The sequence below is a fragment of the Choloepus didactylus genome, chromosome 14, assembly GCF_015220235.1.
Source record: "Choloepus didactylus isolate mChoDid1 chromosome 14, mChoDid1.pri, whole genome shotgun sequence".
In the NCBI taxonomy this organism is placed as follows: domain Eukaryota; kingdom Metazoa; phylum Chordata; class Mammalia; order Pilosa; family Megalonychidae; genus Choloepus; species Choloepus didactylus.
In genome coordinates this window covers 19121441-19146966 of record NC_051320.1, presented here as the reverse complement: position 1 = coordinate 19146966, position 25526 = coordinate 19121441, and the positions used below count along the sequence as shown (strand labels likewise).

The 25526-nt window shown below is 36.7% G+C and overlaps 1 protein-coding gene across 1 annotated transcript in view; it reads right to left on the bottom strand.

Annotated features, from left to right (window-relative positions):
• NKAIN3 (sodium/potassium transporting ATPase interacting 3) overlaps positions 1-25526 on the bottom strand; it is a 660746-nt gene that overhangs the window by 285582 nt on the left and 349638 nt on the right. The window contains exon 3 of the mRNA XM_037803434.1: positions 17490-17570. Coding sequence (XP_037659362.1) covers positions 17490-17570 — 81 coding nt within the window. The remainder of the gene's footprint in view (positions 1-17489; positions 17571-25526) is intronic.

The following is a 25526-nucleotide window of genomic DNA, read 5'->3' as shown; positions in this document are numbered from 1 at the left end:
CATCTCTTGGCAATTGTGAATATTGCTGCTATGAACATTGGCGTGCAGATATCTGTTCGTGTCACTGCTTTCCGATCTTCCGGGTATATACCGAGAAGTGCAATTGCTGGATCGAACAGTAACTCTATATCTAGTTTTCTAAGGAACTGCCAGACTGACTTCCAGAGTGGCTGAACCATTATACAGTCCCACCAACAATGAATAAGAGTTCCAATTTCTCCACATCCCCTCCAGCATTTGTAGTTTCCTGTTTGTTTAATGGCAACCATTCTAACCGGTGTTAGATGGTATCTCATTGTGGTCTTAATTTGCATCTCTCTAATAGCTAGTGAAGCTGAACATTTTTTCATGTGTTTCTTGGCCATTTGTATTTCCTCTTCAGAGAACTGTCTTTTCATATCTTTTGCCCATTTTATAATTGGGCTGTCTGTACTATTGTCATTGAGTTGTAGGGTTTCTTTATATATGCAAGATATCAGTCTTTTGTCAGATACATGGTTTCCAAAAATTTTTTCCCATTGAGTTGGCTGCCTCTTTACCTTTTTGAGGAATTCCTTTCAGGTACAGAAACTTCTAAGCTTGAGGAGTTCCCATTTATCTATTTTCTCTTTTGTTGCTTGTGCTTTGGGTGTAAAGACTAGGAAGTGTCCGCCTAATACAAGGTCTTGAAGATGTTTTCCTACATTATCTTCTAGGAGTTTTATGGTACTTTCTTTTATATTGAGATCTTTGGTCCATTTTGAGTTAATTTTTGTGTAGGGTGTGAGGTAGGAGTCCTCTTTCATTCTTTTGGATATGGATATCCAACTCTCCCAGCCCCATCTGTTGAAAAGACCATTATGACCCAGTTCAGTGACTTTGGGGGCCTTATCAAAGATCAGTCGGCCATAGATCTGGGGGTCTATCTCCTAATTCTCAATTTGATTCCATTGATCTATATGTCTGTCTTTGTGCCAGTAACATGCTGTTTTGGCAACTGTGGCTTTATAATAAGCTTCAAAGTCAGGGGGTGTAAGTCCTCCCACTTGGTTTTTCTTTTTTAGAGTGTCTTTAGCAATTTGAGGCATCTTACCTTTCCAAATAAATTTGATAACTAGCTTTTCCAAGTCTGCAAAGTAGGTTGTTGGAATTTTGATTGGGATTGCATTGAATCTGTAGATGAGTTTGGGTAGAATTGACATCTTAATGACATTTAGCCTTCCTAGCCATGAACATGGAATATTTTTCCATCTTTTAAGGTCCCCTTCTATTTCTTTTAGTAGAGTTATGTAGTTTTCTTTGTATAGGTCTTTTACATCTTTGGTTAAGTTTATTCCAAGGTACTTGATTTTTTTAGTTGCTATTGAAAATGGTATCTTTTTCTTGAGAGTCTCTTCAGTTTGTTCATTTCTAGCATATAGAAACATTACTGACTTATGTGCATTAATCTTGTATCCCGCTACTTTGCTAAATTTGTTTGTTAGCTCTAGTAGCTGTATCGTCGATTTCTCAGGGTTTTCCAGATCTAAGATCATATAATCTGCAAACAATGACAGTTTTACTTCTTCTTTTCCAATTTGGATGCCTTTTATTTCTTTGTCTTGCTGGACTGCCCTGGCTAGCACTTCCAGCACAATGTTGAATAACAGTGGTGACAGTGGGCATCCTTGTCTTGTTCCTGATCTTAGCGGGAAGGCTTTCAGTCTCTCACCATTGAGTACTATGCTGGCTGTGGGTTTTTCATATATGCTCTTTATCATGTTGAGGAAGTTTCCTTCAGTTCCTACCTTCTGAAGTGTTTTTATCAAAAACGGATGCTGGATTTTGTCAAATGCTTTTTCAGCATCTATTGAGATGATCGTTTGATTTTTCCCTTTCGAATTGTTAATGTGTTGTAATACACTGATTGATCTTCTTATGTTGAACCATCCTTGCGTGCCTTGAATGAACCCCACTTGGTCCTGGTGTATGATTTTTTAAATGTGTCTTTGGATTCGATTTGCAAGTATTTTGTTGAGGATTTTTGCATCTATATTCATTAGGGAGATTGGCTGGTAGTTTTCCTTTCTTGTAGCATATTTGCCTGGTTTTGGTATTAGATTAATGTTAGCTTCATAAAATGAGTTAGGTAGTGTTCCATTTTCATCAATGTTTTGAAAGAGTTTAAGTAAGATTGGTATCAGTTCTTTTTGGAAACTTTGGTAGATTTCCCCTGTGAAGCCATCTGGCCCTGGGCATTTACTTGTGGGAAGATTATTGATGACTGATTGGATCTCTTTGCTTGTGATGGGTTGGTTGAGGTCTTTTATTTTCTTCTCTGGTCAGTCTAGGTTGTTCATATGTTTCCAGGAAATTGTCCATTTCCTCTACATTATCCAGTTTGTTGCTATACAGTTGGTTCATAGTATCCTCTTATAATTTTTTAAATTTCTTCAGGATCTGCAGTTATGTCACCTTTTTCATTCATTATTTTGTTTATATGGGTCTTCTCTCTTTTTGATTTTGTCAGTCTAGCTAGGGGCTTGTCAATCTTGTTGTTCTTCTCAAAGAACCAACTTTTGGTGATATTTATCCTCTCTATTGTTTTTTTGTTCTCTATGTCATTTATTTCTGCTTTAATCCTTGTTATATCTTTTCTTCTACTTGGTTTAGGATTGGTTTGCTGTTCATTTTCTAGCTTCTTCAGTTGATCCATTAGTTCTTTCATTTTGGCTGTTTCTTCCTTTTTAATATATGCATTTAGTGCTATAAATTTCCCCCTCAGTACCACTTTTGCTGCATCCCATAGGTTTTGGTATGTTGTTGTGTTCTCATTTTCATTCGTCTCTATATATTTAGCAATTTCTCTTGCTATTTCTTCTGTAACCCACTGATTGTTTAGGAGTGTGTTGTTTAACCTCCAGGTATTTGTGAATTTTCTAAGTCTCTGATGGTTATTGACTTCTAATTGTATTCCATTATGGTCAGAGAATGTGCTTTGAATAATTTCAATGTTTTTAAATTTATTGAGCCTTGTTTTATGTCCCAGCATATGATCTATTCTGGAGAAAGTTCCGTGAACACTAGAGAAGTATGTGTATCCTGGTGATTTGGAATGTAACGTTCTATATATGTCTGTTAAATCTAATTCATTTATCAGATTGTTTAGGTTTTCAATTTTCCTTATTGGTCTTCTGTCTGGTTGATCTATCTATAGGAGAGAGTGATGTGTTGAATTCTCCCACAATTATTGTGGAAACATCAATTGCTTCCTTTAGTTTTGCCAGTGTTTCTCTCATGTATTTTGTGGCACCTTGATTGGGTGCATAAACATTTACGATTGTTATTTCTTCTTGTTGAACTGCCCCTTTTATTAGTATGTAGTGGTCTTCTTTGTCTCTCAAAACATCCCTGCATTTAAAGTCTATTTTATCTGAGATTAATATTGCTACACCTGCTTCCTTTTGGCCGTAGCTTGCATGAAATATTTTTTCCATCCTTTCACTTTCAATTTCTTTGTGTCCCTGTGTCTAACATGAGTCTCTTGTATGCAGCATATTGATGGTTCATTTTTGTAAATCCATTCTGCGAATCTATGTCTTTTAATTGGGGAGTTTAATCCACTTACATTCAACGTTATAACTGTGAAGGCATTTCTTGAATCAGCCATCCTATCCTTTGGTTTATGTTTGTCATATATATTTTCCCCTCTCTCTATTAATATCCTTTAATGTACCCATACTGAATCTCTTTGGTACTGAACCTTTCTCGAAGTCTCTCTCTCCTTTCTTTGTTTCTCTGTCTGTAGGGCTGCCTTTAGTATCTCCAGTAGGGCAGGTCTCTTGTTAGCAAATTCTCTCAGCATTTGTTTGTCTGTGAAAAATTTAAGCTCTCCCTCAAATTTGAAGGAGAGCTTTGCTGGATAAAGAATTCTTGGTTGGAAATTTTTCTCACTCAGAATTTTAAATATATCATGCCACTGCCTTCTCGCCTCCATGGTGGCTGCTGAGTAGTCACTACTTAGTCTTATGCTGTTTCCTTTGTATGTGGTGAATTGCTTTTCTCTTGCTGCTTTCAGAACTTGCTCCTTCTCTTCCGTGTTTGACAGTGTGATCAGAATATGTCTTGGAGTGGGTTTACTTGGATTTATTCTATTTGGAGTTCGCTGGGCATTTATGATTTGTGTATTTATGGTGTTTAGAAGATTTGGGAAGTTTTCCCCAACAGTTTCTTTGAATACTCTTCCTAGACCTTTACACTTTTCTTCCCCTTCTGGAACACCAATCAGTCTCATATTTGGACGTTTTATATTATCTATCATATCCCTGAGGTCTGTTTCGATTTTTTAGATTTTTTCCCCATTCTTTCTTTTGTGCTTTCATTTTCCATTCTGTCATCTTCCAGGTCACTGATTTGTTGTTCAACTTCCTCTAGTCTTGTACTATGAGTATCCAGAATCTTTTTAATTTGGTCAACAGTTTCTTTAATTTCCATAAGATCATCTATTTTTTTATTTAGTCTTTCAATGTCTTCTTTATGCTTTCCTAGGGTCTTCTTGATATCCTTTGTATCCCGTACTATGGTCTCATTGTTTATCTTTAGTTCTTTGATTAGTTGCTCCAGGGACTGTGTCTCTTCCGATCTTTTGATTTGGGTGTTTGGGCTTGGGTTATCCATATCGTCTGTTTTTTTCATATGCTTTATAATTTTCTGTTGTTTTTGGCCTCTTGGCATTTGCTGAACTTGATAGGGTTCTTTTAGGATTTGTAGACCAATTGAAGTACTTATCTCTAATTTATCAGATCTATAGCTTCATGGAGTACACTTTCTCTAACTAACCAGCAGGTGGCATCCACGAGCCACCTGTTCTCCACAAGCCAGTTCTCCCCTGCTTTGCCTTTGTGGTGAGTGGGGGAGTGAGTCTTGTGGGGTCCAATTGGTGTAGCAAGCTTGCGTGTGTAGTTGGTGTTGCCCACCCTGTATATGGGGCGTGTGTCTGGGTGGTCAGGGAGGGTGGTGGCTCTAACAGTCAAATCTCCCTGGTATTCCTGGAGTTTTAAAGCTGCTGCAATAGTCTCATCCCTCAGTTCAGTCCTCCCACAGTTTGTCTCTGCCACTGACCCACAAGTCCTTGGTATTGGCGTATGGCCCCTGAGACTTGCAAGTGGGTCCCTCTTTCAGGCCCTGCACCCCCTGGTCCTCTGTTGAGGGATGACTGTGCTGTCACAGGTGAGTGACGTCCCCCCAGGGTGGTTCTGGGCTGCTGGGCTGTGTAGGGAGGCTCCCAGTCTGCTGAAATGATGGCTGAATGGGGCTTTGTTAATTCACACTGCTTCACCTTCTCAACTCTGGGACAACCAGCTGAGGGTTCAGGGAAGGCTAATGTCCACGCCCAGTTTTGTGGTGTGTGCATGTTATCTGAAGCACTTCCGTCACACTGGGTTGTCTGGGGCAGCTCTGGGCTATGGGGCCGGCTATGGGCAGGAGTGTTTTCTGTCCACCAGGATGATGGCTGTGAGCGGACGCTCCCCTTTTCTTGGGAAGTTGTGGTGTTTAGTGAATTTTCTCAGCCACTGGATTACTGCCTTTTGTTTCAGAGGTCTCTTAGTTCTCTCTTGTCTTGACTTGCCCAAATTGCAAGTCTTTGAGGCTTTCTGTATTGGGCTTCTTAGAATAATTGTTTTAGAAACAGAAAAAAAAAGATTAAAAAAAAAAAAAAAAGCCCTCCTCGAAGATCTAATGGGTTATTGAAATGCTAAGAGACAAAGCAATTAGGGCCATTAAGGAAAGATCCAGGGGGCAGAGAGATCAGTTTTTCTTCGGGATTTGCACATAAGCCTCAGGGCCTGAGCTCTGCCCTTCCCCTTTCTATGTTCACAAGAACTCCAAAAAGCCTCCACTTTTATTTCTGAGTTTGTCTTGCTGTTTTTTGCTATGCCTATCTCCTCTCTGCTGGGCTGGCTGCTCTCAGATTCTCTGGTGTCTGGTCTCAGTCTATCTATGGTTGGAGTTTGGATCAGTAGAATGAGTTTCTGATAAGAGCTGCCACTGCAGTTCTCCCTTCTCCTTCCCCGCGCTGAGAGCCCCTCCTCCCACAGGACTGAGCCTGGAAGGGAGGGGCGCGGGTCCCCTGGCTGCAAAAACTTACAGATTTCGCTGATCTCAGCAGTTCGACGTGTTCATGAGTGTTGTATGAAGTATGCCCAAAGTCAAATTCCTCTGCGGTGTCCAGTCTATGCAGTTCCTGGCTTTCTACCTACTTTCCTGGAGGAGTAACTAAAACATACAGCTCACCAATCCGCCATCTTCCTCCTCATCTAATTTGTTGTTTCAGCTTCACTTGTCATTTGATTGTGCAATAGTCCGTCTGGTTTCAGTAGTAGGCTGCAAGTTCCCAGACAAAAGCCAATTTTTCAGGGAGGCTAGACAGCTGGATGCTTCCACGTGCTGATCTGAGCATGCGATGGCCCTGGCAATGACTGTAAACAAAGCTGAAGGCTGAGTTGTTCCCATAATTCTGTTACTGCTGAGTCAGAAAACAGCAAATGCTGAGAGTTTCCAAGGAGTGGTGGAGATTCTCGCTCATTCCTGATTCCTGGGCACTCAGATGCTTCCCATTTAATCCTGTCACCCTCTTACCTGCATTCAGAAGCCTGTCCTAGTGGCAGCCAGTTAGTTCTGCCTTGTCTTCTTGGTGATCTTGGTTCCAGACACTTATTCTTTGGATAGGACACTTAGGGCTAAAATCGCCCATTTCCTGACTTTCTTCCTTGGGCTGCTCTGTGCTGTAGCTGTCATTCCGGGCAGCAACGCTGGAAGGGCAGACCCTGACTTATAAGAAGTTTCACACTAAAGGCACCTCATTACAAGGATTTCTGAATCATCACTCTGTTAGCACCTCCCGGCATCAGGAGAAAGCAAAACCTCTCTGCCTTCCCATTTCTCATTGCTACACTAACCCGGCCAGACATTTTTCATATCAGTTTTTTAGATCTGGTTTGGTTTCCTCAGCATTCTGCTCACCCTGAGTTCTCACCCTTATTCTTCCTGGGCCAGGAATCTAGTCCAACCACAAATTGGATGCACAGATACTTTTAGGGCCATTCTTGTCCAAGACACTAACCTAGTCCAGTCTCAAGCCATGAACCTATCATTGCCATCAGAGCACAATGGCTCAGAAAGACATTACTCTTTGCAAAGAGAATTTTTTTTATATGATCACTATTTCCTATCATTTTTTCCCAACAGGGTACACAGGAAAATTTGATACAAACCATTTGATAAAAATGACATTTTTTCCCTTTATAATATATCTGAGCAGAGTATTGAGTAATTGATATCATAGGTTCCTCTCTTCCAGCAAGGCCTTTAGGCTTAATGGTCAACAGTCACAATTTTATTTCACAAGGCTACCCAGAGTTATACACGGCTATTCTGGTTTTTAAAAGAAAAACAAATGCAACTAAACATGCTTATCAGGTTCTCTTTTATAATCTGGTGAACCATTGCAAACGTCACCTGGAATTCTTCATCATCAAGATTTTACTATTAATTGAAGTTATACAACAAGGAGATTGTGTCTTCAAAACAAGCTAATTAATATAATGAGAAAGTCCAAAATCTTAATGGTGTTCTCTTTGTTGTCTCGTGTTCAACTAATTGCACTGAAAATTCTGAAGTAGTGTTTTTAAATGGTCTTAAAAGCAAAACAAATTGTTTAAATATATCATTAAAGTGTGGCTTCTCTGGAACACCAAGATTTTCTTGATAATGCTCTTCTGGAAATTCAGCAACATGGCTGAACAGTTAAGAACCAGTGGCTTAACACACTTTCATCCATTGAAACTATTATAGACTTATTAAAATAAAAAATTTTACTGAAGTTAGTGGAAGAGTTAGGCATTTTTGGAGATTGTCACATCAGCGATGGCTGCTCAGCAGAAGCTGCTGGAACAGTGTGAGGTGAGGATCCATTTCAACTTTCAACATCAGCTTATGGTTGACGATGTAAGAAGGCCACAACTTCCCATCTCCCCTCCCAGAGGAGTGGACTTGAAAAGGGAAGAGAGAGAGGTGTGTAAAAAAAAATCAAGCCATAGGCTTGGGGAGAACAAATTTGAATCAAACATGAGACCAAAAATTGTTACAGAATCTGGGGACCAGTTATTAATGGGAAGAGGGTTTGAGGCAGAATAGCTGGGAGACAGTTTATTCAAAGAAATAAAACCATTCCATGATTAAAATCCAATGAGAGAGAACAAAGAAGAAAAACAAACAAACAAAACAAAACAAAACAAACAAACAAACAAAAATCTAATGAGAGAAAAACAAGAAAATCACAAAACAAAATGAAAAAAAGGCAAAACAAATAGTCCCATAAGATGAGGCAATAAACTAGATAACGCAGATGAAGTGTTTACTTTTTTTTTGAACAAGTGATCACAGGCATATTTTCATTAGAAGGAGGATAAACTATAAAATACAAATAGCTGAGATGAGATATCTCTGTGTAGTTATTTAACTATATTTGCACAGGCCTTATTCAATATAGTGACTGTAATCATGGAGCACCAAATGCAGCAAATGTTGATAGATTAAACGTATTCATCTGTTCATTTGGAAAAAAAAAAAAAAAAAAAAAAAAGATTTGCACCCCTAGAGAAGTGTATAAGATTATCATACAAATTTCTGATTAAAAACTCCTAATACCACCCAGGCCACAGTAATTACTTAATAGTTTAGATTGTTGTTTCTATATATCATTGGGCTATTTAGCAGCAAATTGGAGTTTTTGAATAAAATTTTCAAAATGGTTGTATATGATGAAAAATACAATATTAATTTTAAGCTTCTTATAATTTCTCTTTACTGTGGAAAAGCTGCAGGGAGAAACAATTATCTTCCCATATAATGAGGAACATTGAGGACTTTATTTTCAGGCATTCACTTAGACCCAGACTGTTGGAAATGGTGTAGGTTAAGTTCTTTGGAATAAGAAACACATAACTACATTTATGCTGCTTTGCTATTTTTTATGCATTTTTTTTATTGTGAACTTCAACATATACACATAACAGTGATAACCTTCAAAGTACAATTCAAGAAGTAGTTAGAGAGCAAACCCCAAAGAATGTCAGTGGTCACAGTTCCACAACTCCAGCCACCTCCATTACATAAAATACAACATGCATACAGAAAGGGACTCTCGAAGTACAGCTCAACAAGCAGTTATATAGGCAATCTCAAAAATTGTTATCGGTTACAGTTCCATAGTTTCAGTTCTTTCCTTATTATGTGACATAAGGTATACACATAAAGGTGAAGATCCTCAAAGCACAATTCAATGAGTAGCCATAGAGCAAATTTCAAAGAATGTTACAGGTTACAGCTCCACCATGTCACCTACCTCCTTCCAGCTATTCCAACACCCTAGCATCCAAATGTATGTTTACATAAAGTTTTAGTATTCATAGACCTCTGTCAAATCCCAGCTTGCCTTTTGCTACCCCTTCCTCTCACTTAATCTCTTTCTCCATCTTCAGGGGCTAAGCAGTGACCACCCTAACTCCTTAATATTGAAAGGTGGTGTCAACAATATGCGGCTGCATCTGATTGTTGTTCTTAAAGAGGCTGTTGCCTGCTATTTTAAAAATAACATTTGGAAAAGGATTGTGTATAAACCAAACATAAAAATAAACATTTGCTGGCCTTTGAGTTTCATTTAATTTAATGCCTGGAGGCAGAGAGTGGTAGTTCTTCCTTTATAGATCTTTATAACTGGGCAGATACCCACCATCACCCTCCCCCCACCCAAAGTCAATATTACAGACCAAGATATTCTTTCAGGACAGCAGGATGTGCATATACTAATGTATTAGTCCAGACCCTGAAATATTTTATTATTCTACTTAACTGCAAGAGCTTATACATTTTTCTGAAGTGTATTATTGACATAGAGAAATAGAGAAACCTCATGATATTAGGATAGTAAATAGCATATCGTTCTTCTAGCTCCAAAAGTAGGTATAGTTTTGCAGGGTTCCTAGGAAGTTATTTCTACAAATTTGGTTTCTGTAGCATTTCCTTGACACATTATTCTTGAATAAGGATATTCTCTACTTCCTGCCCTTCATAAACATCACATGTAGATTCCTTTCAAAAAATGCCCAGGTGGGAAGAGACCATAGAAAGGAAATGATAAATTTAATTTTAAAACTCATTGTAGATTCAGTAAGTTGTCTAAATAAAGACAAATTTGTTTAAATAAAAACAGAAATATGCAATGCATAATTAATTTCATTTGAAACTGAATGAGGATTCTATGCAACACACAAATATTTAGAATGGTTATAAAAATAATAGATAGATTTTAAGTAGTTGAAGGGAAATGAGAGTTCTTCTTCCTATGCAATTGCTCCCTGTAGAGAACTCTTGAAAGCACCTTGTCCAAAGCCAAAGTTTATGGAAGAATACAACCTTGAGGGAAAATGGATGTTCAGCAAGAAAAAGAGTTTTCCCAGTCAGTGCAGAGGAAAATTTTGGGTTAGGTTTTAAGAATTAGCCTTGAAAAAGAAGGATTATTTCATTGACCCTGCTCAGCTGCTCAGATCAAATATTCTCATGAGAGAAGGGGTGTTAATAACAGTCAAGAAAGGAAAATAAGCTATTGCTGCCATTTTTGGGAAATGGTTTACATTTATTAAAGAGTCAAAATACTCACAAATCAGGTCACTATGGGAAACATGTAGTGGTTAAAATATAGTATAGAGAAACAAATGAATGTAGGTTTTCTTTTTCTGTGGAAGGTGATCAAGTGTCATCACGACCTGACATTTTCTCCATTTACTTCCATGCACCTTGAGCAAGTTAGCTTCTCCTGGCTGAGGTTCCTCAGCTATAAAATAAAGATAATAATATCTACCTCAGAGGTAAAGGTAAAATGAGAAAAATCAATGAAAAGTAACTGTTCAAAGTAGGACATCTACTAGGGTTACTCCATCCCCTCCCCACTCAACACCCTGACTGCCCATGATTCTTAGAAGGTTCCGGATGAAAGCTCAGGATTAACATAAGATAAATCTCCATACAATTTCTTCACATTAATTTTTATGTCTAAGTTATGCTCATTCATGGTCATGCATAACCTGAATTTGGAACACTAACGTATAAGGTCCAAACATTTCAAGGAGTCAGAAGAAATATTAGCCTGAAGTTTCTATAATTTAGGGTAAGCAAAAAGATGCCACTACATCAGCCTAATTCCTTTGGAATGAAAAAAAAGAGAACTTGGGTTCTCAATATAACTTGTTTTTCCGTATCCTTAAATGCAGCAAATGAGAAGGGGTTTTATTCTACATTCTGAATGTATTCCTAGGGAGGAAAAATAACTTCACGTTTTGAAACTTCCAGAGAAGCAGCAGTAATTTACTAATTCTGCCCTGGGTAAGCTTAAAAGGGCACCATGAAAAACAGCCTTGGAGACTTCCTAGGCTGGTAAAGTACTCCTGGCGGGAGCAGTGTGGACACCAGGAGAATCTGCCTGCAGACATATTTCAGAAAAGCTATTTACATGTTGAAGGACAGGATTTAATTAATAGTGTTACAGCTGTGAAGTTAATGTGCAGATCTGAGGTCCTATCACAGGGGACTATTATATATTTTTAAAACAAGTCAGTAAATCCTACCATTTTCCCCTTTTACAGCTCCTGCATAGTAATAAATCCATATCCCAAAGGTTTTCAGAATGGGGCTTGTGATGCCTGTTAACTTCTTCCATAAAAATAATGATGATTTTGATGGCAATAATGAGAGCCACCATTTATTGAAACCTCACAATATGCCAGGATCTTTTCTAAGCTCTTTATATGTATTATAAGACTTAATTCTTTCAACAGCCCAGTGAAATTAATGCTGTGGTTTCCCCAGTTTTGCAGAAAAGGTAACTGAGGGTCCAGAAAATACACAATGGCAGACACTTCTGGGTGTCTACCCACAGTTGTCTCCAACCTACATTCCTTAAAAACAGCAACATTGGCTTCCTTCAATTGCAGGAAGATCTGGGGAAGCCAGGACCCTCAAGGTCACAGTAACAAATGCTACTGATGCGATCAAAGCAAAGGGACAATCTGCCGGGTGTGATCAAGAATCCCCATGCTAGGCCAGATGTCCGAGCGCTCATACCCAGGAGAATGCACACTATTAGTTAATAAGAACCATTAAGGAGTGCTCTGGGATGATTACTTGTTTTTCCTTTTCAAAACACTATCCCCAGCTTCCTTTACTGAAATTAGCTTTTCCACAGCTCATGGAATCCGTTAGAACTCTAACCTCAGAGCCCATCCTCCCTAAGAAGAGGCAGACGGTCCAGTTGGGATAATCATACACTTCCTCTATTACACCCTGGTAATATAAATCTTGAGCAGGTGGACAACAGTTGGATCCCCTTTCCACCTAAACAGTAGCTTTCTGACAAGTCCGTTAATGCTCCTGCACTGACTTAGCCCCTGACTGTTCCTAAACCCAGTTCACCAGCTTCTCATTGACTCTCCAAGCCCCAATATTCTTCCAACACAGTCCTTTCCTCATGAGTTGGGTAGAGATGATTTCTGTTGCATATGACCCAGGAATTCCAACCCAGTCTTTGACTACTAGTCTATAAAGAATTGGAGTTTTGAAGCAAAACATGATTTATTTGTGGCTTTAATACCATTACAGTTTAATATAGTTTATCGTTAAGTTTAATATAGGTTGTATGGTTCTCAGTCTATATGACCTCTTACAAAGCAATTGATTCAGTTACTTAAACCTTTCTTCCTGAATTATCTCAACATTTTTTTCAGTCATTTCCAAATTAAATTAAAAGTTAAATATAATGAATAACAAAACTTCAATACACAAAATATATTTAATATATATAAAATACATATACACACATTTAAAACTTGTAGAATTATTATAAATTTCATCTGAAAAACAAAGGTGTGAGGTCAAGTCGTACAATGATGGGAAGAATGGAGTACAGATAGTTGAATTCAAATAAAAAGGTTTTCAGTTAAATTGCTCTTTTTCTTTTTTAAGGTGGAAGACTACATCATTGATTTAAAACATATATTCTTTTCTAATTTCTGTTTAAAGCTATAGTTTTTCCTCTAAGCTTTGGCTTCATCTCACAAATTTAATTTGGTACATTTTCTTTATTATTCACTTAAAAATGTTTTCTAATTTCCCTTAAGATTTCTTCCTTGATTTGTGGATTATTTTAAAGCATGCACCTTAATTTACAAAGGTTTGTAGAATTTCTAATTATCTTAACATTATTAATTTCAAATTTCATATTACTGTGTGTGTTTGGTTAGAGAATATATTCTGTATTATTTCAGTCTTTGGAAATTTATAGAGACTTTTTTTATGACCCAGAAAATGGTCTATAGTGGTCACCGTTCCTCATGCACATGAATAGAATATGTATTTTGTAGTGTTGGGTATAATGCCCTATAAATGTTAGTTAGACAAGTTGATTGATAGTGTTGTTCAATCTTTCATTCCAACTGAATTTTGTCTACTTGTTCTATCAGTTACTAAGAAAGCAGTGATAAACTCTGGAAACATGGTTGAGGAAATTTCCATTTCTTGCTGTAGCATTCTCACATTTTGTTTCATGTATACTAAAACTCTGTTTTTAGGTATGCGCATATGTACAATTATACCTATTTGATAAATTGACCCTATTATCATTATGAAGTATCCCTCTTTTTCTCCATTAAAATTTCTTGGTTTGAATTTCCTTTTTGATGTTAATATGACCACAGTTGTTTTCCATGATTACTGTTTGCATGGCATATCTTTTTCCATCTTTTAAATTCCTACCTATATATGTCTTTATATTTAAAGTGTGCTTCATATAAACAGCACTGAGTAGTGGCTTCTTAAAAAATTCAGTCTTCTAATCTCTGCCTTTTAATTAGAATGTTTAGTCTATTTAAATTTAATATAACCATTGAAATGGTGGGTTTTAATTGACCATGTTTGCTATTTTTTATTCTTAGCATATGCTTTGGGTTTTTTTGTTCCTCCTTCCCTGTCTACATTTCAATTGATAAAGTAGTTTTTTAAACATTTTATTTATTTCTGTTTTTGTTTGTTTTTATAGCTCTCACTGTTTGTATTATTATTTGTTCTTACTGGTTGCTCTATGGCAGATTTTCTCAAATTTTTTTACTTCAGAAACTTTAATACTCTTAAAAGTTATTGAGGATCCCAAAGAGCTTTTCTTTATGTGGGTTACTGATATTTGCAATATTAGAAAGTAAAACAAAGACATGTTTAAAACCCAAGAGTACACAAGCACTTGTAGTTATCAGAGCATCATAAGGACCACTGTTTCCATGCCCATTTTCCTGTGGAGTGCTCAATCCTTTCCAGGTAAGCTGTGAATGTTTTCATACCAAAGATGTAAAATGCTAACAAATGAGCACTGTGGGGTACAAGTTGACCATTCACAGGTCATGTTTGTTATTGGAATGGCACCCAAATTCATAGAGATGTTGTAGAAATTACTATGAATCCAGTGTTTGGAGAAAGATGTACTGTTCAAGAAGAAAAAAACAAGGTATAGGGAGGCTTCTATTAATTTATCTAAGTGGTAAGTCCAAGAAATGCCTTCAAGAAATTAGCAGATGAAAGAGAGCTATAGAAAATTAGTGTACAAACCAGCATATATGGACAAGGGATTTCTTACAAAATGGGTGGTATCACATTTGGGTTTGTCAAGGTCCTTACTCTGCTCTACTTTGTAGAATAGATTTCCTATGGACAGGAATTGAGGCTAAATTTTGGCTAACCAAATAGATGCTACCAGTATTTGAGACTTTAAATAGGCAAAGACCAACAGAAAATCCTTAGGTTGCCCCTTTTGAAGTCATTTAGCCTCTTGATGGCATAAAACACTTGGTTGCTTAACAGCATTTGAATTGGTAACAAAATGAGCAACCAGGACTACCGTATCCATTTTTTTTCACACCTGGCATTCAAAGAAATGAGATAAACACCTTGTGCTGGTTTAGATGTATTATGCCCCCCAAAACACCATGTTCTTTAATGCAATCTTGTGGGGACAGACATACTAGTGTTGATTAGGGTGAAATCTTTGGATTCGGTTGTTTCCATAGAGATGTGACCCACCCAACTGTGGATAATACCTTTGATTAGATTATTTCCATGGAGGTGTGGCCCTGCCCATTCAGCATGGGTCTTAATTAAATCACTGGAGTCCTATAAGAGTACACAGACAGAAGGAGCTTGCTGCTACAGCCAAGAGAGACATTTTGGAGATGGCGATTGAAAGCAGACTTTGCTGACACTTTGCTCCAGAGAAGCTAAGAGAGGACAAAACACCCCAAGAGCAACATTTTGAAGAACACACAGGAACTGAGAGAGGAGCTGGAAGACAACTTGGGGTCAGCAGACGCAGCCACGTGCCTTCCCAGCTAATAGAGGTTTTCTGGATGCCATTGGCCTTCCTTCAGTGAAGATATACGTGTGTCGATGCCTTAATTTGGACATTTTCATGGCCTTCAGACTGTAAATTTGTAGCCAAATAAACTCCCTTTATAAAAGCCAATCCATTTCTGGTATTTTGCATAACGGCAGTATTAGGAAACCAGAATACACCTTGATATGAAAAATGATCTTAGAAGTGGAGTTACAAAGAGCAGCTTACAAACCGACCTTGAGCAGAGGTGGGAAATCAGTCTTGGGTGGAACAAATGCCTGCTAGCATTTTTTTATTTATCATGTCACAAGGTTGTTTTAAAGCTCACTTTAGGTTACTATATATAAAGTGTTTAAAAGAGTTCCAAGAACCCACAAACATCAACCTTTATCATTGGCAAAGGTGTTGTCATCATCATTTTACAGGGACTCAGCAAGGTCAGAGGACTTGCCCAAGTGCCATTGTCAGGAAGAGGTAAAACAAAATTTACACTGAAGACTTGAGGTCTGAAATTGTCTTCCTTCAACATACTATGATGCTACTTCCACAGGACAAATATCTTCTGGTCTAATCAGCAATTATTTCTAAACCAGTTTATATGGAAGAAAATAAAAGCTAATTTCTACTCAGTGAAGTAAAAAAGTGATTTAAAATGACCATTCAAATCACAAGAGACAAAATGAGTTGAAACATGCTATGCTTAATTTATTACTCATAATTATTTTATTCATAAGGTTTGGGCTTTAAAATTACTTTATAATCTGCATGTTACAGAAGACAACTGGGCGCTTATTTAAGTACTTTTATCTGTCTTAGAAATTGGTGGTGAAATGTGATTAACAGTACAAATATTAAAAGTAAATGTTAGTGCATATGTATAGAACTTAGTATGGGAAATGTCATTTATGGCCCCTGAATACATTTGCCGATGTGAGAAACTGATGACAGGTTCTAATTATAAAGTTATTATAGTGCAGAACAAAGAGAAACTACCTCTGGAGGTTCTGGAGAAAATCCTGCAGGGATTTTTGCTGCTTGACTGAATCAAACACATTTTATTACCGTATGGACTTCGATGGGGCCTAACAATTCTAAAAGTATCCCTGCTGGTTAAGGCAGGTTTTCTAAGATCTAAACCACAAATGCAAGTAAAAGACCATTACATTATGCAGAAAATTTGAGACTGCCATACAATAGAATAAATCAGCACAAATATAGTTGGTGATAAGAAATCTAAAAAAAAATTACAGCTTTCTTATTCTTATTTATACTTAATTATACTGTTACGGTTCTCTTCTAGAGTGACAAATTGTGCTGGTTATAAGAAAGATATTTAAGAAACACAACTAGTAACTTAACTGAAGCTGTTCTTATATTTTGGTGGTAATCAAAAAATGTTATTTCAGAAACGCAACTGGAAACTTAACCAGAGCTGTTCTTTCATTTGTGTGGCAATCCAAAGATGTTTTTGCAGGAATCCTAATGAAAACAGTGTGTTTCTGCTGATATTAGTTCTAGACAGACAGAAATAACATTTGTATCCCATTGCACTCAAACAACTCTCTTCTGTCTGATCAAGAATTAAAAATAGGAATTGCCAAACTAATGCACTGATTTGTTAGTAAATAAATGTTCCACTTACATGTGCAAGGATTTCACTCTTTGTCCACCTTTTTTTTCAGAATTAATATTCAAAGAAAGATAGCAATTTGCTATTCAGGTTTGCTACATTAACATTTTAGTCGATCTCTTTTCCTTCTTTAAACACAAGAAAGTTCAAAACCATTTTTCACTTAAATGGTCATACACTGGAAGTCAAGACCCACTTCTAAAACATAAGCCATTGTTTTGAAGTTCTATTATATAAACATGTTCCTGAGATCATTCTTTGCTGAACGTTACTCCAAATCTCTTCAGATTAATATTTCATTCATAAAGTTACTTAGGATTCTCTACTTATATACATAACAATATGAAGTCATAATAGTTATTTGTAAGTGTGCTCTTTTTTAAGTATACTTTGAAAGCATGATAAACTCACCTTAGAGAGTCCGCCTACTTCCAGATAAAAGCAAATAATAAACACATTCCAGGTGACCCAAAGGGCAGTCCATATTGTATACTAGATAGAAAGAAAAAAAACAAGAGAGAAGGAAAATGTGGCATTGAAAGACATGTAAACTAAACAAATCAATAATAAAAATATCAATACTTGTAAGTCTTCTGGGAAGAAACAGACAGGGGGATCTCAAAAAAAAGAGTGCTCCTTATAGGGTTCCCAGAGATCTCTAGAAATAAAAAATCCAATAGTTTGTACTGCGTTCACTAGATGCCAGTAAAGCTAGATTTATTTTAAAAGTGCTTTGCTGGCTTTCAGATACAAGATAAATCCAAGCATGGACTTAATTTCTGCTTTCTGAATATTGTTTTTTCCAAGGAACACCGTTACGCAAATTTCCTGTGAGTTATCCATACATAATTTTTAAAGTTATGATATTAAATTGTCAAATTTTTAGGAATCTTAGTCAAAACCCAGCACTTCCATCTTCCTGAATAAAGACCATGTTTGAAAATGAATGTGTGGAGTAAAATTAACAAACTTTCATTTGTTGACCTACTTGATTAAGAGTAGAGCATGTACTTCTGGTATAGTCATATAATAAAAATATGGCAATATAACAAGTATTTTTCAAAAAGCACAAATTGATAAACAGGATTAAAATTGAGCAAATGAACAGCAGATTTCCATAATGGGAAAATACCTTCCAATCACATCCAACGAATTCTAAACATATTGGCCTTACTGATTAATTGGTTTTATTAATGTATTATGTATTAGGCAGTGCCTTTCTCGAGAGCATTATTCAGCCTTAATTAAGGTAGCCTTAGATTGAGATTCATAAAATGAAAGGGTCTCAGAGCTCATTTTAACCAGTCAGTCTTTCACAGACAAAGGAACTGAGGCCCAGAGAACCGAAATATAGAACGGCTTGGATGACTGAAGATGGTACTTACCTTGGACACAATTAACAGATTAAATACAATAGTTTGCCCATTTATTTTACTTTACCACAAAAATCTATGATTCTTAATTTAGTTATTAGGCATAGTAATTATAATCATTGCTTTCCATCAATGATTATAATTACTATATGCTGTTATTAAATTCAAATAACTATTAGCATTACTTATTTAGCTTATTCTGTGCTAAGATATAATAAAATATATAGAATTATATTAAATAATGTAATTGAATTATGCATTTTAGGTTCTGTGTAAGATAGCCACAACCGTATTAGAAACCTTTTCAGTAGCTTTTAACCATTCACAAAATTCTATTTATATTTTGTATGTTTCTGTCATTTATGATTTTCTTGAGGGTTTCAAAATAGTCTCATGTAGTAATACTATAATTGGTTAGTCTTAGTGTCACAGTGCAGTTATTTATTTTTTTTTTTTGGAAAAGAGGATTCTTGTTTAAAGAATAATATAATTAGAACAATGAGGTAGGGCTCCTAAACCTCTGAAATTTAAAGAAGTTGGAAAACGTTAAAAAGTTAACATGGATATTTGCAGAGACTGCTAAGGCTGCCATTATCTTCTGTTAGTAAAATTTCCTGGTATGAAGGGACTTATGCAATGTTTAAAAATGTGTCAAATGCATTGAATCACACTTTTCAGATCCCCACAAAATTTTCTTGTGAACATTCCAAATAGCTAAACTGCATCCTTAAGGTATGTTTTTTTTTTTTAAATAAACTAGTAAGATGATATCTGCATCTGATATTTTCCATTCTAAATAAATCTAATTATAACTATGTTGGAATGGGGAGAGGAATGCAGACAACTAAGTAATGAGTAGAAAGCCAGGGACATAGGTTAAGGAAAGGATACAAACTAAAGCAAGACTAAAGTAAGGACATAAACTAAATTTATCACAAAAATCATATGATTCCTAATCTGAAGACTACAAACCAAACCCCACAAGTATTCTTTTAGGAAAGTCAATGAATTCAGACAGAGCTAATGCATAATAAAACGAAACTACTTAAAACCTAGTGGTTAAAATATATTCAGGGTCTCTCACTGTTGCAATATTGATGCTACTTTCAAACTTTCAAAAATAAAATAACCACTAAGCAGACTCCAACTCCCAGCTCCTAAATTCTTAACAATAAGGATTTATCATTATTTTGGTGTTTTCTGTGTTCCTGAAACTATATTAAGCACTTTACATAGATGACGTCATTCAGTCTTCACACTAAATCCAAGGTAGAGAGGCAACCATTTCATAACCTACTTAATGTCTGAGATGGGATCTGAAACCTGACAGTGTGACTCCATAGTTGGGATTCTTAAGTATTATATGATACAGCTTTATTTTAACAGCTCTTAGGATAATGACTATAGATTAATTTGCAAGATAACTCTACCAAAGTTAGTGATGTGTCAATTGACCAATACACCAAATTATCAATTTACTAAAACTTTATTTCATTCATATACATATACATATGTATTCTATTCATATACCTATATATATACATATGTATCCTATTCATATACCTATATATACACACACACACACACACACACACACACACACACATACACACACACACACACATACATGCATATATATGTATCCTATAACTGGCAATTGTTTTTGGAATGACAGTTTGTTTTGTATTTCATAATTAACATACCAAGAATGATCTGAACATCATTTTTAGCAATATTATGGGGTTTCTCTCTTCTAATACATTGGTTTGATGAAAAAAAGTATTTATACTATTAAAGTTTGGATTGTTGTGAGATGTAAACTATATGACTCAATGTGCACCTGAGATACCAGTCTGTACATAAAGATAAAGGAAAAGAAATATGTAGTGATACAAAGTCATACATAGGAATTTACCTAGGCAAGAAGTAATAGGTACAATATATTGCAAAAGAGACTAGCTATCCACCCTGCCTTCTTTTTGAAGTGAGTTATTTTACTTATAATTCAATTGAAATAAGAGTGAAAAAGAGACAAGACTCTCTGATTTTGACAAATACCCTTTGGTTACTACGGGACATGGAGACATGTCAGATTATCCAAATGTACACACTTGCAGTCTAGAAGACTTAACTTCCCAATGTTAAAACAAAGTCACTTTGTGGATTCCGTCCTCTCTCTCTCTCAAAATCTATCCATATATTTAGCTTACATTCAGTACACACATTTTATATCCCAATTTATATAATTAGACAACGTAAATGCAGAAGGAAAAATTTTCATTTGATCTATGTGGCTTCCTGAATATTCCCTAATTTTATGGGGGGATATTTCAGCATTTTAAATTGAAATGAACATTAGAAGTTTTCCAGTCTATTTCTTCCCCTTTCAATAATAAGTGTGTAATATGAATTATTTTTTCTTTCTGAGCTTGCTTGTTTTCCCGTGGCCAAAAAGCCCATTTATTCCTTCATTCATGTGTCTTAAGCAGCTACAATATTATGCAAAATATGCTAGACACTCACTAAAAATAACAGGCTAGGCTCCTTGCTTACTCATTGATCTAACATTTTCTGGAGTTCAGTCTACCATCTGGAGTTGTGGAGTTCAGCCTTCCAGCCCTACATTTTCATTGCAAGGAGAGCAGAGTGAAAGGGAAAAAAAACGACAATAATGTCTGTCGTTTAACAGGCATTTACTCTAAATAGGCAATTCACACATGTTATATGATTCTTAAAAACTATCCATGAATTAGATTTTTACAAATGAGGTAACTATGGCACAAAGAAGGCAAATGAATTTCCCAGGGTCTCACAGTCAATAATTAGTGGAGCCAGGATTTAAATCTAGGACCAACTGAATCCAAAGCTAAGGTACTTACCTGCCTTGTAGAACAATAGCTCAGGATGGAGTTTTATGAGCATACGGTAGGGAAATTGTGCTACATTACAATTCAAATTGAGCAAGTTGTTTTTGTTTGTTTTTTTTTTGTTTGTTTTTGAACATGAACATTTGCATAAAAGCCCAAATAAATAAATTGTAGATCTGGTAAATTTACTCAGCTTTCAATTTTTTAATTTTATTTTTAAGGAAAATCTTTGAGTTAATTAATTTTAATTTCAAAGTTACTCTTTACTTAAAAATGTTAACTAGATTAGCTAATGCTTCTGCATTTAAATTAATTAAAATCTGCTTGATTTAATTTATCATCTATGAAGTAGTAAGGATTTAAATAATTCTAGGGCAGCATCACATTTTGAAATTCAAAAGGAAGCTTTAAAAGTGTTTGGCACAGGAGTAAACAGGAAACATCTAATTTCAGATGGGTACCTTACTACTGCTGAATACTATTTCACAGCCCACAATCTGTTCCATGTTGTCTGTAAGCAAAGAAATAGAGAAAGTACACTTGTACCGGAAGCCTGAGCAAGGTATATATGGACACACACAGACACACACAGACATACATATCCTGCGTTGTATCTCAGGTAAAATAAATTTTTAATCAATAAAGGAGTACTATATGAGAAAATTGTTTTCATTTTCACAAAACAAATATAGGAAGAATACATTTCACCTCACCGGCAGCAGTGATGTCCAGAGGGGAGTTATTGCTTTTTCATTTTGTGATCTGGTGAATTTTTCTAATAGACCTCCTTAATTATACTGGCAGGAGCCCATGGCATTGTCTATCTTGTAAGTCAGCTAACGGTAGGTGCAGGCAGAGCTGCACATATGATTTCATATTAATCCTCAGCTAAGTTCAAGTTCAAAGTGAGAGAAGGAAGGCATTGCTCAAGACATCACTGTAAATTCGGTGGGGCTGTTGAGAGATAAGAGGTCACAGTCCAGTCCATCCTGTAAAATCACTTCCTCCAATAATCCTGATTCATTTATTATTTGTTCAATCAAGCAGTAAGCACCTCGAAAGGCCTATGCGTAGTGGGATAGAAAGCAGTGTAAAGCAGCACCCTCCTGCCTTCCAGGAAACCCTGTGTAGTGGGACGAGATGGGCCTGGGGCCATGATGACACAGTGTTTAGGAGCAGGATGGACAGAGTGATCAGAAGGGATGGGGGCAGAGGGGGAGGCGCTCAACACTGAAGGGACGGTTTTTTAGAGGGGACAGTTGTTTTTTTTTTTTTGAAGGATTATCAAGAATTTTCCAAGTGGATATAAGGAGAATAGGGCATTCCAGGTAGAAGGAGCAGTGCATGCAAACTGAGGATCAAGAAAGTATGTTGTCTTTGTACTCAGCGTGGCTGACATGAGGTAGGGAGCAGGAAGTGCAAGAGAGGTAAGTAAAGGTGCAATTTTGGTAAGTCTTGATTGTTCCTCTAAGGAGGTTGAAAATGTACCTGTAGACATTGGAAAGCTTGCTCCACAGGGTCCTTTACCTTAGCCATTTTTATAAGGGTGATCGATTCTTTAAATTCAACGGTGATAAACCCCATTTGTTGCCAGAAACAGCAGCGACTCACTATCTGAGTTGTGCAAAACTAGATTGTGAACTCCACTAAATTATTCCCTGAGGGTAAAAAATTATATTTTATTAATCTCTGAGTGAGCACTTAGCACATACCTGGCACTCCAGAATGTCTGTTAGATTGAAATGGACTAAATTCAATTGTCATAGATTAATGATTGTTTCAGCCAATAACGGGGGTGATTAAGAATTCCACAGTGATTTTGAGAGAAAATCGCCTGCAGTCAAAAAGTTCCTTCCCAGCTCAGTGAAAAATCAATATGAATTTCTGACCTAGGTCTATTCTCACTTCCACTGAAAGGCTGGTGCCTCGAGTCACACTGAGTAATGTGACATATGCTATATTCATTTTCAGTCTCTCTCACACCAGAATTAATTCCTGGCCACCAGTTTTTCTTTCAAACTAATGCGTTCATGAAAACAACTCAGGGATGATTTGCCTGTGGTGTGAAAAAAATAACACAATCTGGCCACCTTCCCAAATGACAACATGACCTTCCCATAAAAGGCTCCCTTTGTGAACAGGTTTCCCACATTTGCTATCTGCATTCTTTGGGCAAGTTGCTTACATTTTCTAATCTCTTTCCTTGTCTGTAAAATTAGGGATGCTAATGCAGACCTTCAGCGAGTTTTGTGAAGAACACATAACATGTCTGGGTTGAAGGGATTTTTTTCCTTTTTGTCTCCAATTCATTGCTTTCCTTCTCTCCTCTTCCCAGGAGAGCATCTTGAACAAGAGAGCAAATAAAGATAGCATTTGGTTGGCATAACACATTGAAAGAGAAGATCAAGATGAGCCCAAAGGAAAAAGTCTTGCTTATCTTCATGTTTATCCTGGAAGATTCTGAAAGACCTAAAGCCACCACCATCTACACACAGGAGGGAGAAGGAAGAGAGTGAAGAAAAGATACCAGAGAGAGAAAGTAACTCCAGCCTTCTGTTATGAGTGGACTCTATGGACTGGTAGGTGGCTAAACAGGAAAGACAATTATTTTGCACCTTTCTTTATGTGTTGATTATTTTGTTTTTACAGTACCATTATCTAGTTGTGCATTCATCACCAAAATTAATTTTTTGACATTTTCATTACCACACACACACAAATAATAAGAATAAAAATTAAAGTAAAAAAGAACACTGGGTGCCTTTTTTTATTCTTCTTCTTCTTTCCCCATTTTTCTACTCATCCATCCAAAAACTAGACAAAGGGGACTGTGGTTCATCTGGCTTTCCCAATCACATTGTCACCCTTCGTAAGCTACATTTTTATACAGTCATCTTCAAGATTCATGGGTTCTGGGTTGTAGTTTGATAGTTTCAGGTATTTACTGCTAGCTGTTCCAGTTCATTAGAACCTATGTGTTGATTATTATTATTAATAATAGAAGGATTTTATTTCTGGTAAATAGAATCCACCTATATGCTTCAAATTTGGTGAATACAACCCCAATATTACTCCCACGTTAAGCAACTAACACAAGGGGGAAGCTCAGGAAATGTTAGTTTCCCATTCAGTCCACTAATATTCATTGCGTGTCTATTATACTCCACATTCTCAAAGAACTTTTTGCCTAGTTAGGAAGACAGAGAGGTAAACTGATTATAAAACACTGTGATAACTGCAACAGCAAAACCAGCTGCAGACAGAGGCAAAGATGCCGGGAGTGTTTCTTACAGTGCATGGAGAGAGGCATTCGTGAGGGACTGGGAAAAGGTTGCTAGTGCTGGCGTCCAAATGCCAGGTGGAGCTAGGAGAGCAAGAGGAGGCTGGAGAGGCAGGTGTGAGCAAAGTTCAGGGTGCAGAAGTGTTACTGGATCAAAGTGGTGGATTCTTTTGACCGATGCGCTCAAATGACCAATTCCTGAGACACTGGGGTCTCAAAGAAAGAGTTTTATTGCTAGGCATGAAGCAGAACAGATAGTCCGTCAGTCCAAAATCTGTCTCCTCAAACTGCAGTAACTCTGATAGTTTTATAGCATCAAAAGATGGGCATGTTTTAGGATAATGAGCACAATGGCCCCAGATGATGTAATTAGAGGTGATCTAATTGTTGCGCATGTGCAGATAGATGACATGCTCAGTCACAGAATGTGTGTCAGAAAATGGTGCCCTTAATAGGATGATGGGCATGATTTCTAGTATTATAGTGAGGCATAGGTGACTTGTAGGCTAAAGTCTAAGGCCTATTTTGGTTAAATCCAGCTTTGGTTATCAAGATAACTTTGGACTTGGGGTGGGTTGGTTCTGGGCTAACCCAAGACCCTTCACTGATAAACATTAGGAGCTGTCTTTAGTGATCATAAGACTTTAAAGTTGAAAAACTGGATAAATGGGTAGAAGTGAAGGTCAGTCACAAGGTTTTTACAATCACAAGGGCACAAGATAAAGGCTGTACAATCATCATCAGAGATCAAGGCAGCTGGATTACAGTTCAGGTTTCAGACATTTCCCTCTGTCTGCTCTAATATACCAGAAAGTAAAAAGGAGTATCTATATAATGATTCAGTAATGATAACCAGTCCTCAGATCCTAGCTTCTAGGTCACAGAAGTGCAGACTCTCGGCTCTTTCGAGTCTGCTCCAGGCCCCTGA